The 19,581-nt window shown below is 40.0% G+C and overlaps 1 protein-coding gene across 6 annotated transcripts in view; it reads left to right on the plus strand.

The window, feature by feature from the left end:
• Positions 1-19,581, plus strand: part of GHR (growth hormone receptor) — a 421,312-nt gene that overhangs the window by 259,250 nt on the left and 142,481 nt on the right. Inside the window, exon 1 of one of the 6 annotated variants that reach the window (XM_073680284.1) lies at positions 3,113-3,266. The exons of the other annotated variants lie outside the window; for them this stretch is intronic. Within the exon in view, the coding sequence (XP_073536385.1) occupies positions 3,128-3,266 (139 nt within the window). The 5' untranslated portion in view covers positions 3,113-3,127. Of the gene's footprint in view, positions 1-3,112; positions 3,267-19,581 lie in introns of those variants that run through there. 6 annotated transcript variants of the gene reach the window in all.

The raw sequence follows: 19,581 nt of genomic DNA on the forward strand, positions 1-19,581 counted from the left end.
ACCTTTTTTGCAGGTGATGTGTGACTTCGTCAGTCTTGTTTAATTTCAGGGACTTTTGGTGCCGCTAGATCAGGGAGCTATGGGGTTAATTGACTGTTTTTGATTACTCCTTTCTGAGAGTCTTTGGCTGGGGTTGCCTTCTATTTAAACCCCTGGGTCTCTGACATCCACTGCCAGTTAATTTATTTTTGCTACCTTGCTTGTGGTGTTTTCCTGATTCCTTCTGGTTTCTGACCTCTGCGTGGATTTTGACCATCCTCTTGTTTTAGTCTTCTGTTTCTGACGTAACCTCTTGGCTCTGATAATGCTTGGTGACCCTTCCTGCCTGTTGTTCGCTCCTTCAGATGGTAGCCCTTCCGTGAAAGCAATCCACTGGACCCCATTGTAAAACCAGATCTCTGTACAGATGTTGAAGGTTGGGGTTCCTCTGGAATCTGTCAGACGAAATGGCTTATGCCAAGTCTTTCCAAAGCAGCCTGTTTGAGCCTGTCACCACTGACCGTCTTGTCACAAGGACTTTTTTAGGTTGGGGTGCAGTTATGATCTGTACTTCCTGGAGGTCTTGGGAGGTGTGTTGCCATCAAGTTATTAACCCACTTGCAAACCTAACTTTCCCTTCTGGAAGTGCCAAACCTCGAATTTGGATCCTGGTGGATATTTGGATCGCAGGTAAAAGCCAGTAGAAAGATGGATTCTACCTATGCTCGGAGAAAGGAAGCCAAAGATCCCCAACCCTTACAAGGCTTTTAGCTCAGAGGATTGAAATAGGGCCCTTTCCTTTTACAGAGGGGTTTCAGTATATCTTAAGTGATGAAATGCATTAATAAAGCTACTCAACATTGTATGTAGATAATTGCTGTATTTAACTTTTAAAATTGTGTCTAAACGTGAATTTACGCTCTTGGAGAGTTCTTACATTTTGGCCCTTGTGAGCTGAGCTGTGCGGTTATATCAAAAAGCTGTTGTTTATGTTCTTTCCTAAGTGTGAGTATAAGAGCAGTTGGGATCCATTCTTGTCTGACAACCTGTGAAATGAATGGCAAAGTTCCAAAATAGACAAGACTACGGAAGTACTAAACCATGGCCACAAATCTGGAACACTTTTTTACTAAACTTTTAATCCATTAAAGCCCCGATTTACCATTTGCCGAACCTTTTTTTAAGTCACTTTTCTTTTTTGGCCTGGTGGTATTTGTTGACAGTTTTGAACCAAATTTTTCAATTTAGCTCCTAAATCAAAACTGTTCTTTATTATTGTATTTAAACGTTTTTTTTTTTTGCGACCGTTTAGCACTAATGGTAATGTGTTCTGCTAAAATGTAAAAATAATTTCAGGAAAAAATGCCAGATGTACATAAAATCACTCTGGGAAGGGCCGTAGTTTGAGATCAATAATTGTTTGCTCTGGCCAAGCGACTTCTGTCTATCAGAATCAGGGAACTGCTAAAAATACAAATTGAAGAGTCGTAACAGTGCTCTGAGCCCTTGGCCATGCCACAAGTGCACTGAAGGCTCCTCGTTTGTATATGGAATAAAGCAAGTTTTGAAAGTAACAATGAGTTATATACTGCAGGTATGATATTTATAGGGGCTAGGTCCCCTTTATAACTTTTTAGGTTTTGTTCTGTGAGTGATTGACTCCGTTTGAAATTGATGCAATTTTAAAGAAGAATAAGGTGTACATTAGTGATGAGCGAGCGTGCTCGTTTAACCCTTTAAACGAGCAGGCTCGGGTACTCGCTGAGCATTTGTGGTGTGCTTGGCATCGATGAAAGTGTCGCCGCGGCTGCATGTGTCACATCTGTCATACACCTGTGACACATATAGGGATTGTCTGTTTTAAAGGACGCTCGCTCATCACTAGTGTACATGAAAAAAAAACACCAGAAACTAGACAAAAAAAGCACAAGTGCAATAATGAATCAGACACGAAGGCCGTGATACAGCTAAGTAATTTCGCAAAAAATCTAGAGTGAACTGCTTTGAAAAGTTGCAAAATTTGTGCACAACTCGGAGTTGCGCAAAATGTTTGCAAGTTTTTGACATTTACAGTTTCACCTTGCTCTAGTAAAATGGTAGGAAATGATGCAAGACGTGGACTTGTCGAAGGTAAGACGAGCTGTGGAGTTACTTACTCAGAGACTGGAGTAAGCTTTCTGGTGGGTTGCACGTCATTCTTCAGATGCTCCTGATTCATTAAGAGGCAAGTTCCAGAAGTGGGACCTACCTGTATCATGTAATGATGGCATGTCCTCTAGATATAGCCACAAATGTGTAAATGTTGCCATTTATGGTAATATAATAGTGCAACAGCTAAGTGGTGCAAAAATATTTTCTCTATCCTGGTCTGGTGTCCAGTCCTCCATGGCAGATGGACCAGGGTTGTCTTCACTTCTGCGCTCAGCACCCTCGGGCCGACATCCTAGACACCTCTTGCACTTACCAGGCCTTGCTGCAGTCACTGGTCAAGATGTTGTGAGGCCAAATAAACGCAAGAGGCGCCATGATACTTGACCGAGGATGTCGGGCACAAATGTGAAGGCTGTCATGGAGGACCGGACAATGAAGCAGCGCAGTGTGAATCTTTTTGCTCACCTCTATTTAGTAATTGTTTCTATGGTCTGACAAGTCTCTGCCTTTCGTGTTTTATAAATTTGCCTCATATGTGGCAACATATTCCATAATTATTTCATATTTGGCCCATTCAGAGCAAAGTCAGCAGCTGGTTGGTTTTGCTGTGACTTCTACTACTACAATAGCTGTAAGGCCTCAACCTCTCCTGATGTGGAAATGCTAATCAGAGAAAGCAGTGAGGTCATTGTATACTGTAGGGGGAGTGTAGGCGAGAACAGCCGGGGAAGACAGGGACCATATAGGAAACTGCCTGGTGATTGTACAGAATTGACCTGGCGCCCCCTGCTGGTCATGTGCTTCTAATCATAAGCTATAAGAAGGGAAACAACAGACAAATAATGCAGCTATGCTAAATCAAAGATTGTTCACACGTCACATTTTATGGAGGAAGACGGCTGCAAACTAAAAGCTCAGCGACTAAAGGCACACACAGCCAAATGCCTTGCACAGTGTCATTATCGATGACAGTATTTGCTCACTGAGGCCAAGGGGCATGCACTGTTTGGTTAAATCGCTGCTCTTTAGTACTTGGGATAAAACACAGATGACAGAAAACATTGTAGGAGAGATACTGAATGTCTGGGGAATAGAACTATTGGGATTCCTGGACTCGGACCTGGCTGTGATCTCAGGTTATATTTTATGTCAATTTTTTATATAGTGAAGCGGAGGCTTTTCTTGCTGAACCTAAACATTGAGAAGCCTATTTCTTCACATGGATCTCTGCGGGCTGAGCTCAGGTTACCGAATCCGGAGAGGAGCATGGAAAGCGAGCGTTATTTATCGCCATGCAGTGGGAATTCTAGACGGAAAGTGCTCACTGGTGTCTGCTCCCAATTAAGGCAGTTTACGCTTTCTCTTTTTTTATTAAATAAGGAAGGGAAAGGATGTTTTGAAATCTGCTATTATGTAATTCTTATGTAAAGGGAGATTTCCTCAGACTTGTTTTGAGTTTTCACTGATATTAAATTATAGAGTTTATATATACACTCTGTGTCATACATATATGGGTGTGTGTGTGTGTATATATATATATATATATATATATATATGTTACAGTTCATATAAACACTGTATCTGTAACGACTCAAAATTTTAAGCAAGACTTAGGAAATCTTTGTAATTTATCACATTTTGTTTTCATTTTACTATGTATGTCTTTATGTATGTATGTATATGTGTGTATATATATATATATATATATAAAAAAAATGGAGGCATCACACCAATTGAAAAAGTGAAAAAAGTGCTATTTAATAGCCCATAATGAAGATATTTCAGCTCCAAGTGTCAACCTTTCTTGGAGCCAAAACATCGCCATTATGGGCTATTAAATAGCACTTTTTCCACTTTTTCAATTGGTGTAATGTCTCCATTTTTTTCAAAATACTTTCAAGGCTTGGCTCTTGCCTGGGAGGTTTGGCACCCTAACACTATTGCTGGTGCTGTTTCTGATTATACCTTTTTTTTCTTATATCTATATATATATATATGTGTGTGTATATATATATATATATATATATATATATATACAGTACAGACCAAAAGTTTGGACACACCTCATTTAAAGATTTTTCTGTATTTTCATGACTATGACAATTGTACATTCACACTGAAGGCATCAAAACTATGAATTAACACATGTGGAATTATATACTTAACAAAAAAGTGTGAAACAACTGAAAATATGTCTTATATTCTAGGTTCTTCAAAGTAGCCACCTTTTGCTTTGATGACTGCTTTGCACACTCTTGGCATTCTCTTGATGAGCTTCAAGAGGTAGTCACCGGAAATGGTTTTCACTTCACAGGTGTGCCCTGTCAGGTTTAATAAGTGGGATTTCTTGCCTTATAAATGGAGTTGGGACCATCAGTTGTGTTGTGCAGAAGTCTGGTGGATACACAGCTGATAGTCCTACTGAATAGACTGTTAGAATTTGTATTATGGCAAGAAAAAAGCAGCTAAGTAAAGAAAAACAAGTGGCCATCATTACTTTAAGAAATGAAGGTCAGTCAGTCCGAAAAATTGGGCAAACTTTGAAAGTGTCCCCAAGTGCAGTTGCAAAAACCATCAAACGCTACAAAGAAACTGGCTCACATGAGGACCGCCCCAGGAAAGGAAGACCAAGAGTCACCTCAGCTTCTGAGGATAAGTTTATCCGAGTCACCAGCCTCAGAAATCGCAGGTTAACAGCAGCTCAGATTAGAGACCAGGTCAATGCCACACAGAGTTCTAGCAGCAGACACATCTCTACAACAACTGTTAAGAGGAGACTTTGTGCAGCAGGCCTTCATGGTAAAATAGCTGCTAGGAAACCACTGCTAAGGACAGGGAACAAGCAGAAGAGACTTGTTTGGACTAAAGAACACAAGGAATGGACATTAGACGAGTGGAAATCTGTGCTTTGGTCTGATGAGTCCAAATTTGAGATCTTTGGTTCCAACCACCGTGTCTTTGTGCGATGCAGAAAAGGTGAACGGATGGACTCTACATGCCTGGTTCCCACCGTGAAGCATGGAGGAGGAGTTGTGATGGTGTGGAGGTGCTTTGCTGGTGACACTGTTGGGGATTTATTAAAAATTGAAGGCATACTGAACCAGCATGGCTACCACAGCATTTTGCAGCGGCATGCTATTCCATCCGGTTTGCGTTTAGTTGGACCATCATTTATTTTTCAACAGGACAATGACCCCAAACACTCCTCCAGGCTGTGTAAGGGCTATTTGACCAAGAGGGAGAGTGATGGGGTGCTACGCCAGATGACCTGGCCTCCACAGTCACCAGACCTGAACCCAATCGAGATGGTTTGGGGTGAGCTGGACCGCAGAGTGAAGGCAAAAGGGCCAACAAGTGCTAAGCATCTCTGGGAACTCCTTCAAGATTGTTGGAAGACCATTTCCGGTGACTACCTCTTGAAGCTCATCAAGAGAATGCCAAGAGTGTGCAAAGCAGTCATCAAAGCAAAAGGTGGCTACTTTGAAGAACCTAGAATATAAGACATATTTTCAGTTGTTACACACCTTTTTGTTAAGTATATAATTCCACATGTGTTAATTCATAGTTTTGATGCCTTCAGTGTGAATGTACAATTGTCATAGTCATGAAAATACAGAAAAATCTTTAAATGAGAAGGTGTGTCCAAACTTTTGGTCTGTACTGTGTATATATATATATATATATATATATATATATATATATATATATATATATATATATATATATTTTTTTTTTTTATATAGTAAACTCTTTTTTAAACTTCTCCTTCCACAATATTACAACACAAGCTATGAGACTGAGCTTGAGAACTTAAAGGGTAGTAACACATTATTGAGTCACTGAGTGCTATCAGGATATTTAAAACTACACTCTATTTGGCTATTTCTATTAAGAAGATCCAATTCTGGGAAAGCTGGATGACAACCAATATGGTCACCCTTGTCAAGCCCAAAACACACGTGTGCTCTTGAGAGTCGGTTGCAAATGACGATGATGCAAACAAAAGTAGAGGGGCCCTGTTGATTATTATGGACAGGGGCGGACACAGAGAGAAGAGGGCCCCTGTGCAAGGACAGTATATAGTCCCTTTGCAGTCCAATAGCTCATCATCATGCTCCCTTTATGTGTCTGTGATATGTGCTGCTTTGGAGGTGGAAGTGTGCCCCCTTACCTCTTGGGCCCAAGCTGCACAGGCGACACCAATAGTATGTCCACCTCTGATTATCGAGTCCTTCTGGTTTCCGTCACACGTCCGTTTTTAGAACAGAAGAATAAGCGCAGCATACAGAACTTTGTTTTCCGTTCTAAAAAACTGACATGTACCAGAAACCCAGATGGACCCCATAATAATCAATAGACTCCTCTACTCCGATTTGCATCAATTAGCAAAGGGGTCTGTTTTTGGCATAAATTCAATTTGTCTGTTCCCAAAGGGACATGAGAACTGAGCCTTAATATGCAAGGATTGCAATTTGAAACTCCTGGGCCCAAATGTGAAAACAGACCCACAAGCCAAGCACCACGATCTGGGTGCCACCCCTACAATCCAGTAGGTAGCCTTCAGTGTACAGATTAAAAAAGTTACCTATCTTCACAAAAGACCTAAGATGTACTGGACTGTCCCCAAATGTCAAAAAAGTTAGAAAATGCCATGTAGTCAATTTATTGTAAATTCTATATATTAGACTATATCCAGTAAAGCAAGAAATTTCATATGTGTATCTTAGCAGCTTTTTTACAAAAACCCTTCTATAATGTGCATCAGGCCTCACAGACTGCAAAGTGTTGTGGAATTTTAGACCATTTTGCCAAAATAAAAACTGGCAGACACAAAGAAACCATCCATGCAAATGGCAGTGTGTGTTTAAAACCTCATGTATAGCAAAAATAGAAAAAAGTTTCTAAGTTTCCAATAGCAAAAAAAAAAAGTCAATGTGATTAGTTGAGCAGGAATGTCATTTCTAGAAGACATCTACTAATGGCTCCATCAGCGGATCCAATATACAGCTGCAGTCAAAATGATTCAACCCCCATTGCAAATTAGTTCTTTTTTTTTACAAAAGTTTATAAATTCTCTGATGTTTGCCATTTAACCAATCAAAGAAGAATATTTTAAATATCTCAACCCAAAATGCCACTTTTAGGTTAAGTTCCCAATATGATTTTTTATGAGAATTTTTGACGCTGCATATTTTCACTGTGATATTTATAGAAATCTCATGCCCACTGTTCTTTTTGTAATGCTATGCAAGCTGGTCTGCGGTTCAATTTTGAAATCTTCAACATGTCAATTTTTTTGCTGGTACGCTGAGTTTTATCTGCAGATTTTCCTTATAGAACTGCATTAGATGCGGAAAATCCATAGGTAAAAAACTCATTCATTTTTAGTGTGTTTCTGCTGGGTAAAACGCTGGGAAATGCGCTTATAAACACATTTATCCTAATTTACCTAATAGGTGCAGAAATGCTGCAGAAAATCCGCATCATCCAAAACTCCCCAAACTCTCATCGTGGTAACAGAGCTTTACTGCCTACTGCAGTCTCGGAATGATTCAATCCCCTGAATAAATTCTTCATAAGAACACACATTTGCAAATCAGGTCTTTTCTCATGCACACTTGATATAAGTGATCAAGGATTATTAGTTACATCAGGTGCTGGACATAAAGCACATCAAATACCTGGACTGGCTAGGGGTTTATTGACAATGACATTTTATTGCGTGTTAGAGAGTGGTCCAAAAAGTTGAGAAACCACTACCTTGCACAAGCAAAGAAAAGGATGCAAAATGATAGCAAAGGCATTGTATGTTCCTAGAGATACAGACGGAAGAACAGTCCGCCAGTTGTGGTTACACTACACTGTCATGGCAGAAACAGGAGGCCATTGGTGGCTGGCATCAGATTCCTATGGCAAGGGTTGGTGGCAGCAAGTACTGAGGTTTCAGTTTGTACAGTAGGTCACATACTAAACACTGAAGGTCTCTATGCTCAGACTCCAAATGTACATCCCTGCTGACCAAAAAGCACAATAAAAGTTAGCTCCAATATGTTTAGAACTTTCTAAATAACCCACAGAAGATTTGGTATTCTTTTCTGTGGAGCGGTTAAGCAAAACTGAAATCTTTCAGGCCTTAGGATCAGTAGTATGTCTATATGAGGTGGAATGAAACATACACTGAAATGCACACCCTGCCTGCAGTGAAGCATGGCTCTGGCCTGGTGATCCCTGCAGTGAAACATGGTGTTGGTTCAGTGATGCCTGCAGTGAAGCATGATGGTGGCTTGGTGATGCCTGCAGTGAAGCATGATGGGGGCTCGGTAATGCCTGCAGTGAAGAATGGTGTTGACTCAGTGAAGCCTGCAGTAAAGCATGCCAGTGGCTTGGTGATGCCTGCAGTGAAGCTTGGTGGTGACTTGGTGAAGCCTGCAATAAAGTATGTCGGTGGCTCGGTGATGCCTGCAGTGAAGCATGGTGGTGGCTCAGTGATGACGGCAGTGGTTCAGTGATATTCTGGGTCTGCTTTCCTTACTCTGACAAGGGAAACCTGCAGGGTGTAGAGGGCAAGATGAATTAAATCAATTATCAGGAAATCCTAGGAGAAAATGTCATACAGTGCCTTCAGTGAGAAATCTGTATCTTGGTTGTCATTGGACCTTACAACAGAACAAAGATCCTAAACATATCTTAATGTCCACCGAGGCTTGGCTTCAAAAGTCCTGGAATATTCTGGAATGGCTGTAACAGTGGCCTGACTTGGACCCTGTAGAATTGGGATCTTTGATGGGATTTGAAGATGGTGGTTGCAGCATCCTAACCCAAGAATATTTGTGAACAAGAGGCCATTACCCATGAGAAATGAGCTAAGACATCTCGAGAATGTTGTCAGAAGCTGGTGTTTGACAGTGCTGCACGATTGCAGCAGGTTATAACAGCCAAAGGGGCACTCCAGAGTGTGAATCACTACAACTAAATGCTGCTAAAATTAAAAATACAACAACTGCTCACCTTGTCAAGTTGTGCAGAAGCGGGGAAATCTCTGTGTAGCACATCTGGTCTAAACCCAATCACCTTCAGACTCTAATATGTAATGTGCTCAATACAGATAAGACAGATGTGATGTATGTATGTATATATATTGCAGTGTTATACCAATACCAATAGACAGATTACAGAAGCCAACAGGTTTCATGAAGGATTGAAGCTTAAAGGGAACCTGTCACACAAAAAAACGCTTTTAACCTCCAGATATAGGGTTAATCTGCAGGTTAGTAACGTTCTGAATCTGACCGGTGCCCGCACTGAGCCCGCTGCCGGGAGGAAATTAACTTTATTCCTCTTGGTATCGTTCGGATTTCGGTCGTGGGTTCTGTCACTGCTATGTGTATAGTGACCGGCAGCTGTAACTGTGCCCCCGCCACTGACTGACAGCAGCTCAGCATTAGGACTGGCTGTCAGTCAGTGCCGGGGGTGCGGTTACAGCCACCGCTCTGTATGCGCAGAGACTGCAGCGGTCAGTAAAAGTGGTGAATTTGGAGAAACCGCTTGTTATTATTGTTATTGGTTGTTGAGCTATTGACATTGTCGTTGTTTGATTTGTATATTGCAAAAAAGCAGAAATTTTTAACATTTTTCTAATAAAAGTAATAGTAATTATTCAGCCCCTAGTAATTTGCAATGGGGCTGAATAATGTTGATTGCAACTGTATTTCTATAAAATTTAAGGCTTATCAAAGTGTCATTTTGTGAGTTCAGTTTAGATGGATGTTGCTGAATGCTGTGTTATTGGGTACTGTGCCTTTAAAGAAGCAAAACATTGCATTTTTCTTCCACCCAGCTTTGCATATCCTCTTCCTCCCACCACTTGTACAGCAGCGATCTGATGCGATCCATCACCGTGTATCTCCTTTCTTGCTGTCGTAGCCATGCTGCCTGTCAGTCCATAGTAGTATACTCCAATATAAACAGTTTAGATGTAATCGTTGATACAGACTGTGTTAATCTTTCATTGAAAGCCACGCAGTGACTCACAGAACAGAACCATCGCCGCTTGTAAACTCGTTTTATTGGCACAATGAAATGTATCTGTTAACATCTAGTCGCTCACCGGCAGCTCGTTCGCTGTAAAGAGATGTAAAGCGATGTACAGTATGCTGAGGACTGGATGCCATCTATACTGTGCTCTGAAGTTAGTGGGGTTTTATGTTTATTAGTTTTATGTACTAATAGCTCCAACTTTGTAAAAAAAAATATATATATATATATTAATAATAATAGTGTTGTAAAATGCATCATCAAATGTGATGGCAAGAATGGCGGCAAGTTTATAAAAATACAGATCTGGAGAGATTAATTTGGTGCAATTTGATAGAGATGTTTCCACCTTTTTAAGCCACATTATGGGCTGGCCTACTCAATATTTTGCCCTATAACAGTGGCACACCCTATTAATAAATGTGGCACATTTTATAACTCCTCTTAGTCACCTCCTTTTTCCGTGGAGGAAGTGTAAAAAATGTCTAAACCGCTAAATATAATTGCTGTGAGCCTTTTGCTCCACTTGTTTGCGGCAATTTCGGAAGAAGGAGGAAGTCTTCTCGAAGCTCCTCCATTGTCCAGACATTTGTAAATCTCTGCATTAAAGGGTGGATGGCTCCAATGGCATAACTAGAGTCCTATGGGACCCAATGCAAAATTTGGACCTGTTCCCCCCACCAGCATGTTGGTCAGATGGACAGACACTTAATAATGTCCTCTGCCCTGGCCCCAATACTGTAATAGTGTTCCCTACATTGACCCCCATCCTGTAATAATGCCCCCCATCCTGGAACTAATACTGTAAAAATGTTTCCCATGATGGACCCCATCCTGTAATAATGTACTCCGTTTTGGCCCCTATGCTGTAGTAATGTCCCTCATCCTGGCCCCAATACTGTAGTAGTGTTCCCTAGATTGGCCCCCATCCTGTAATAATTGTCCCCATTCTGTAATAATGATTCCCATCTTATAATATTTTCCCCCATCCTGTAATAATGTCCCCCATGCTAGAACCTATCCTGTAATAAAGTACTCTGTTTTGGTCCCTATGCTGTAATAATGTCCCTATCCTGGCTTCTTTAATAATGTCCCTCATCCTGGCCCCCATGATAATGTCCCACATCCTGACCCCCATAATAATATCCCACATCCTGGCCCCCATAGTAATGTCCCACATCCTGGCCCCTGTAATAATGTCCTTCATCTTGGCCCCTTTAATAATGTCCCTCATCCTCACCCCCATAATAATGTCCCACGTCCTGGCCCTTTAATAATGTCCCTCATCTTGGCCTCCATAATAATGTCCCACATCCTGACCCCTCATAATAATATCCCACATCCTGTCCCCTTTAATATTGTCCCTCATCCTGGCTTCTTTAATAATGTCCCACATCCTGGCCCCTGTATTAATGTCCCTCATCCTCGCCCCCATAATAATGTCCACTTTCTGGCCCTTTATGTTTCACATCCTGGCCCCTTTAATATTGTCCCTCATCCTGGCCCCCGACTTTGCATTAACTATGCATACAGCTTCTATGCAGACTGATGTGACTATTGATATAGACTGCAGGCGAACCTTGTGTAGGCAGATCTTGCAATTATGGCTTGCATTCTTTTAAATGCCCTTTGGCTAAAGTACAAATAGTAGTAAAAAGGAAGGAAAACGTAGAGTAACAGATGACTGCAGGATCAGACTACACACAGGGCCTAGTTGTAGTCTGTAGCCACATAGGTCTGTTTAGGAGCTGTATACACACAAGTAGTTTTGTCATGACTGTTTGAGTAACTTTATATTTTAGATGCTTTAGAACAAGAAAAAAGTGTTTTTATTACAATCCTGTGTTTAATTGGTTTTGAAGCTTTAGCTCAGATTTCTCTAATTCTCATATTTAGGTATTCTCCTGTGCAGCTGTGTTAATGGCTGACATTTCAGCTTTGAAATGGTGGTAGTAAAGAGAGTTAAATGAGAAAAACAACCCATCGCCTGTTGTTGGGCAGCAAACATTTCCTTATGTAAGAAAACACCTATACCATGTACCCATATGTATTAGGCTATGAAAGAAATGCAAGACAAATGTCTGAGATAAAACCTCATCTTTATTAATACATCTAAAATATAATGTAAAGACAAGTGAAAACACGAGATCACAAGAATACAGCAGACAAATAGGATGGGAAAACACCTGGATAAAATGAACACCCAGCAATTCCTATCCCAACCACTAGATGGCAAAAGAGCAAAAATAAATAATACATTTTTGTGTACTGTCAAGGAGAAGCCATATAGCAAATAGGGTAACAACGTAAAGCCAAGGGATATAAGGCACTGATCAACTCTACAAACATAGGTGGGATCCCAAAATAAACCTCCTAAAAAGGCTGAGAACACTAGCAAACAAGCAGTGAATACCCTTTAAAGTAAGCACTGGAACAAGTGTCACCAAAAGTAATAGTCAAAGTGGCATGAGGTGGAATAGCGGGGCGTCAAGGACCCGACGTACCATGTCTTGCTCCTGTGTTATCTCTACACTAAAGTCGTCTATGTATTTTATTTTATGTGCATTAATATAGATAATTTAGTCTGATACTTGCTTGCATTTCTTTCTTTTTTATATAAGAAGTAGAAAAAGAAAAAAGGCTTTTCTTCTTACGTAAAAGCTGCCATGAGGCAAGGAGAGAGGAATGCTAGATGGATTTTGTTAAAAATATAGCTTCTATGTAACAGGAATACATCTGGGCATCTCTTTAATTATACGGACGGAAAAAAAATCTATTCTTCTATTACCTATTACCAGGCAAACGTTCTTAATGGTTCTTCATTCTCTCGTTACATTCTTCTAAATAGACTGCAAAGTTAATAAATAATCAAAGTAAATATGATTCAGTCTTCTTAAACAGGAAGATGAATAATAAGGCTCTGCTGGGCAATATGAATGTGGGCAATGGTATGCCGGTCTGTCGTTCTCTGCCATTTATAAGCAATGATAGTACGTGGTGTATTTTTATTTTTTACATTTTTACATCAACCAGTTGTGTTTGCTTCCAGCTTACTTTGTGAGCCGATGGGCATTTTTTTGGGCATTCGTCTACATAAAAGAACATTGGGCAGTTACTAGTATGAACTGGCTAGGTGAGAGGCATCTGACTTGGATCCACGGGGTTACGTTTCATGCAGAGTGACGACATGCCAAGCCTGGCATGCCAATGTGAGGAGACATTTAAGCCTTGCAATGCTCCTCTGAGAAATTAAATATGTAAATTTCCTCTTCAGAGAGGAAAAGGACTAGAACTATAGTGCCATCTATTGAAAGTAGCAATCCTAAACAATGACTTAGGATAAAAGCCAAACCAGAATCTCAATTTGCAGACACTGTGTTTCGGGGTGCTAAGTCATGTGGCAAGGCTCGTTAAGGGGTATTAATTTTTAGGATTGCTAGTGCTTCCAATAGGTGGCACTAGAGTTCTAGTCATCTCTTCCTCTCTGAAGAGACAATTTGCATATTTAATTTCCCAGTGAAGCATTGCAAGGCTTAAAAGTCTCCTAACATTGGCATGCCAGGCTTGGCATGTTACTCTCCATAAGAGAAACGTTACCCCTTAGATTTTTGTTTTTGTGAAAGAGAGTTACACAAACCCAAGTCTATTTACCATGTCTAAGCCTTTTTACTGAATACAAACCCATAGTCTTGGTGAAAAACACTCATCTCTACTCAAGCTAAAGTCCAGTAGTGCCAGCTGGCACCATAGAGGAGAACTGCACATAGTAGCAAAAGTACCAAAATTGCTCCCTTTCTATAGGTGCTGGTGACAACCTGCGGATTGTGAAGTAGATTTTCCTGTGGATTTTCCTCTGGATTTGCTGCAGATTTCACTAATCACATTGGCATTTCCAGTCATTTTAATTTCAGTCCTCTACAGGTTAAAAAGAAAAAAAAGATTACTTACCCATACCCCCCAGCCTGTGAAGCCCAGTGTGCAGGATGTTTTAGTCCTTTCATCTGAGACCTCCCTTAAAACGTGGTATCACAAGCAATCACTCTGGTATCACAAGCCAAGAGTGACTGCAGACTGCCAAATTGTGACAGTGTGTACAGGAAATAAATTTCCCTGTATTTTTCGTGTGGGTGGCAGCATGACCACGTGAGCGATTTTAGCATACTTGCAGTCATGAGTCAACTAGACGCTCCTCTCCTAGAACCTTAAGAAGGGGAGGAGAGTTTAGTCAGACCGTGACCACAAGTATGCAAATCGAATATATGTTGTCACGTTATTGCCCACCCATAGGGGAAATACAGGGTAATTGTGGCAGTGCGCACTTCACACACTATCACGATTCAGCAGTCACATACAGTGACTGCAGACTTTAAAAAAAAAATGTTAAAAACCCCTTCTCTATGAAGTTGGACCCAATCTAAGCTGAAAGTGTCACTTTGTTTAGGGACACACCTCATTGACAAGGGGAAAAAGACATTTAAAAGGAATCTGTCAGGAGGATCAACCCTCCTAAGCTGTTTGTATGGGCATGTAGGTCATAGGAAACGGAATAAAATGATAACTTGATATCTGCATTACGATGTTTTATTCCAGAGAAATCCATGTTTTTCTTGTGAATGAGTTGTTAAGATCTATGGGTCGGACATAGATCTCCCTGAGAATCTACCTCCAGGGTTTATTTTAAATGAAAGGGAGCATTACCAATGTGAGACTTGTAGATCAGGAGAGCAGAGTGTCAGTCATTACATGTCTCATACTGGTAATATCCCCTTTCATGTAAAATAATCTCTGGAGGCAGATTCTCAGGGAAATCTATGTCCGGCCTATAGATCTTAACAGCTCAGTGACATGTTACTAAAAATATGGATTTCTCTGGAATAAGACATCAGATCACAGATATCAAGGTATCATTTTATTCAGCTTTCTATGACCTGCTTGCCCATATAGACGGCTTAGGAAGGCTGATCCTACTGACACATTCCCTTTAAGAAAAAGATGCTTTTTATGCAAATCGAAATTCCCCCCAACCTCTTTGTGATCTTGAAATCATGACATAACCATATACGGTATAACCAAATTGCCACCGCTAAACTTTTACAAGTGAAAGCCGCCTGAAGACTGGTCAGACATGTTACGAAGTATTTCCGCCTGAAAAAGACATCGTGTGCACATATCCAAAGGGAGGGTCCCCTCTATTATCCAACTGACCGTATATACTGTGTAATCTTTTCTTTTTTGCAAAAGCACTTTCTACATGTTCAGGCAGATTGTTTTAAAGTGGATCTGCTTTAAAATCCACATCAAAGCGCATTTGAAGAGTTTTTTGGGCCAGATTTGCAAGTGGATCTGCCTCAAAATCCATGTCAAAAACCTGTGTGTGAACATGCCCTTACGCTACTGCAGTATTATTTGTACTGCATCTGATTACCGCAGTCTCTAAATGACCACAGATTTACTGGCTGTAAACTTTTACTGCAAGATAACAAGCTTGATATAATAAGATTTAACTTTAATCCTCTAAAGTAACATTTAATTGGTCTATTTATTGCTTTGGCACATGACGAGGAAAAATCATTTGTGTAATACCACGCTGCTGTTCATTTACAGTCACTTGTCACCCAAAAATATTGGTGTCTGGAATGAAGAAATTCTGTATCTGCTAATATGCAAAAATCATTTAATGTATTTATTAAAGGAAGCCAAGAAAATAATAAGATGTAAAGGCTGACTCCCCTAGCAGCAACATTTTATATTAAAGTTTAGAACTTAATTTTCATTGTCTTATGCTCCAATCCTGAAAAACTATATTAGGATTTCGGGGTTTGTTTTTCCCCTGTACCAGGAGCAGCGGATTGTGGGAGCAAATATGTTCAATAATTTTAGCATCATTGACACTGATCTATCAAAAAACTTTGGGCAGATACTAAGAGGACTTTGCACATCTCTGTATGAGGCTCGCCCATTATCACTCAGTGGGTGCGTAAAAAAGGGATCACATTTGGGTTCCCATTCTTATGTCATGCTTTTTTATGGATAGATTAAAATTACAAAGATGGGAAACTGTATTTGTCCTTTATAATATATTAGATTTTCCATGTAAAAAATAGATGCCGTATAGATGGACAAAACAAACATTCGGATTGCACACAGACGTAAAAAACCAGACACACGGATGAAAAATCTTAATTTTTCATGGACTTAAAATGGACAATTTTGGCCCCTGTGACACTGTCAGCACAGATTAGGTTTTTTGAAATGGGTAAAGGTAACATCTAGTTGTCATTCATACAGTGAGCAATAGTAGAGGAACCACATTCAATAATAAAAACCTAAAGAGATGAACTGGAATATAAGTTGGTATGCATGCAATGTATAGGCGCATGTTCACACTGGCCACTAAACAGACAAAACCTAGGATAAAAACAAAATGAGCAAATACCCTGCAGTAAATAAATAGCAGTACTGTATGAAAATAATATAGGGTGCTTAGTTAACAATTTTGATCAAAAAAGCATAAAAGCCACCCCACTATGTCAAGGTGACCCTATTCGAGATGGTAATAACCTCTAGTATTAAAATCTTACCATATGTCAAATTATGTAAATGTGAATAAGGAGCAGGTTCTTATTCACATTTAGGTCATTTGACATATGGTAAGGTTTTAATGCTAGAGGTTAGGACCGTCCCAAATAGGGTCACCTTGATGTGGCATATACGTTTTTTTCATCAAAATTATCTTAACTAATTCCCTTATGTTATTTTCAGGCACTATTGCTATTTATTTATTTACTTCAGGGTATTTGCTCATTTTGTTTTTATCTTACATTTTGTCACATTTAATAAAAGTTTAAATATTTTTTTTACTGGCTCTGAGGGAAGTGTTTTTGGTTTTGTGTTTTGACGTCCTCTGGATAAACACAATGGGAACATGCAGTCTGCTAATGTTGCTTTGTTCTACCTTTTTATCATTACTATGTAACTCCCTTTTTTCGATTGGAAATACAGTAAAATATCAGAATGTTCATTTTATTGCTGCCATAAATCATCAGCAGTTTTTTCTTGTAGCCTCGTAACAGAGACTAAGCTGTTTCTAGGTAATATAAGAAATCTGTAGAAGAAGGGATAAATCTGCTAGCAATTTCACCTTTCCTATCCATTTTTCATGATAAATTTTGATGGTTGCCTAATAACGCTGGATTCCTGTATTTGGAGGCCGAAGAAAAATTATCATTGTTCATGCAATCCCTCGATTTTCTTCAGTGGGATTAAATGTAATGGAAGACTACTACATTGCTCTCATGTATGGGGATCTGCCTAATGTTTTATTCCATTCAGTTGCCAAATATCTGTTTTTTATGTAGTAAAGTGTCTTGTCATTTTCACACTGGTCACGGCCCAATGTTAGACTCGCACTTCTTTTTCTGAACAGAACAGTTTTCAGCAGTCTCATTATCATTACAGGTTTACAATGTAAGGTAACGCCTCTATACTCCGTGGATAACACAGGAACCACTAATCACATTAGATGGTGTCACAGGTTATCTGCTCCTCTTCCCGTCACAATGATCTTTTCCCAGATCAAGCATTTCTGATGACTCATTCCCTTTAGAGGGTTTTACTAGATATTCATAGGATAGGTCATATACTGTATGTCTAATTGCCAGGTTCCAACGCTTGGACCCCCAATATTAGTGAGATGGTTGGTCAAGCATGTGGTCTGCCTTTCCATTCAAAGGTTATTGGACTGGCAAAAATAGCCCAATGCTGGGCTTGGTTGTCTAGAATAAACTTTTAGTGGAGCATCAGCACCTGTGCTCCACCGTCGCTCCAATTGACCACAGCTACATTCAGCCACTTGCAGGGCTGCCTTTCTATTTCACCTATGATGGGAAATGGCCATCTTATGTTGAAAATCAAAAATATTTCTTTGTAACCTTAAAGGAACAAAAGAGAGATTTACATGTCATGTGATATCAATAATGTTGGATATGCATGAGGTTCTCTTGAGTGGAGGACCCTTCTAAATCATGCGAGTGTTTGTTACTTCCTGCCCCAAGTGGGTAATTGACCAGATACATACTATGTTGATATAACTTCCTTTCTCATACTCCCTTAGGATAGGTTATCAATATCAGATTGGTGGGGGTCCGACACACAGCACCACAGTGATCAGCTGTTATAATCTCTGGCGACAGACAGATGTGAACCCATTGAACAGAGCTGCAATGCCCAGCTCCATTAAATGTGGCTACCAGGTACTGCAAATCAGTACCTGAGTGCTGCAGAACAGCTCCTATGTAAGGATGAGTGGACCCGTGGTAGTTCGGGCTCTGATACCCGACCCAAATTTTTTTCCAAAGTTGGGTCCGGGTACCAGAACTGTACTCGAACTTAAACCAGAGCCCAAACCCCGCTGGAAACAATGGAGACCTGAACTTTGGATCTCTCTCTCTCTGCAACGGACTTCCCAGGAACTCTGAACATCACAACGGACTCCCGGGAAAGTCCATGTTCAGTGTTTAGCATCGAACACTAACTGTCCAGTACGTACCCCAAACTTTTAAGTTTGGGTTCGCTCAGCTCTACGTCCTATGCCTTTGAGCTGTTCTTCAGTACCCTGCAGACGTTACATATTGAATGAAGTTGTGCTTTGCAGACCCTTTCCATGTGTTTACATCCGGTCACTCCCGCAGCAGATTGGTGGAAGTGGGGGGGGAGGTGAGATCCCACCAATCTGATATTGATGTCCTATCCTAGTGAACAGAAAACTCACTTACACTACAGATATATTACACAGTGGGCCAATTATACCAGATAATCCAGATATATACATAGATTATGTCAATAGGCATGTGTCAGAAAATGTCCTTTTGTCATATATTTGGTCTGCATTTGCTGGCATAACACCCAGTTGACTTTGCTTTTGATTGCACGGAAATTCCCCCCCAAAAAATATTTCTAAAATCAGAGTCAACAGTGTCTGTGCGCCGTGCATTCAGTATGCACACTGGGAGATTTTCCTGCTGTACACATCGAACACGGACTGAGTAACAGAATTACTTTAGGAAATACAGTGTATATATATATATATATATATATATATGTAGACTGTATGTATATATACAGTACAGACCAAAAGTTTGGACACACCTTCTCATTTAAAGATTTTTCTGTATTTTCAGGACTATGAAAATTGTATATTCACACTAAAGGCATCAAAACTATGAATTAACACATGTGGAATTATATACTTAACAAAAAAGTGTGAAACAACTGAAAATATGTCTTATATTCTAGGTTCTTCAAAGTAGCCACCTTTTGCTTTGATGACTGCTTTGCACACTCTTGGCATTCTCTTGATGAGATTCAAGAGGTAGTACTGTACTGTATATATATGTGTATATATATATATATATATAT

This window comes from Phyllobates terribilis, unplaced genomic scaffold (assembly GCF_046119375.1).
Source record: "Phyllobates terribilis strain yellow unplaced genomic scaffold, ASM4611937v1 Scaffold_1__5_contigs__length_1240528914, whole genome shotgun sequence".
In the NCBI taxonomy this organism is placed as follows: domain Eukaryota; kingdom Metazoa; phylum Chordata; class Amphibia; order Anura; family Dendrobatidae; genus Phyllobates; species Phyllobates terribilis.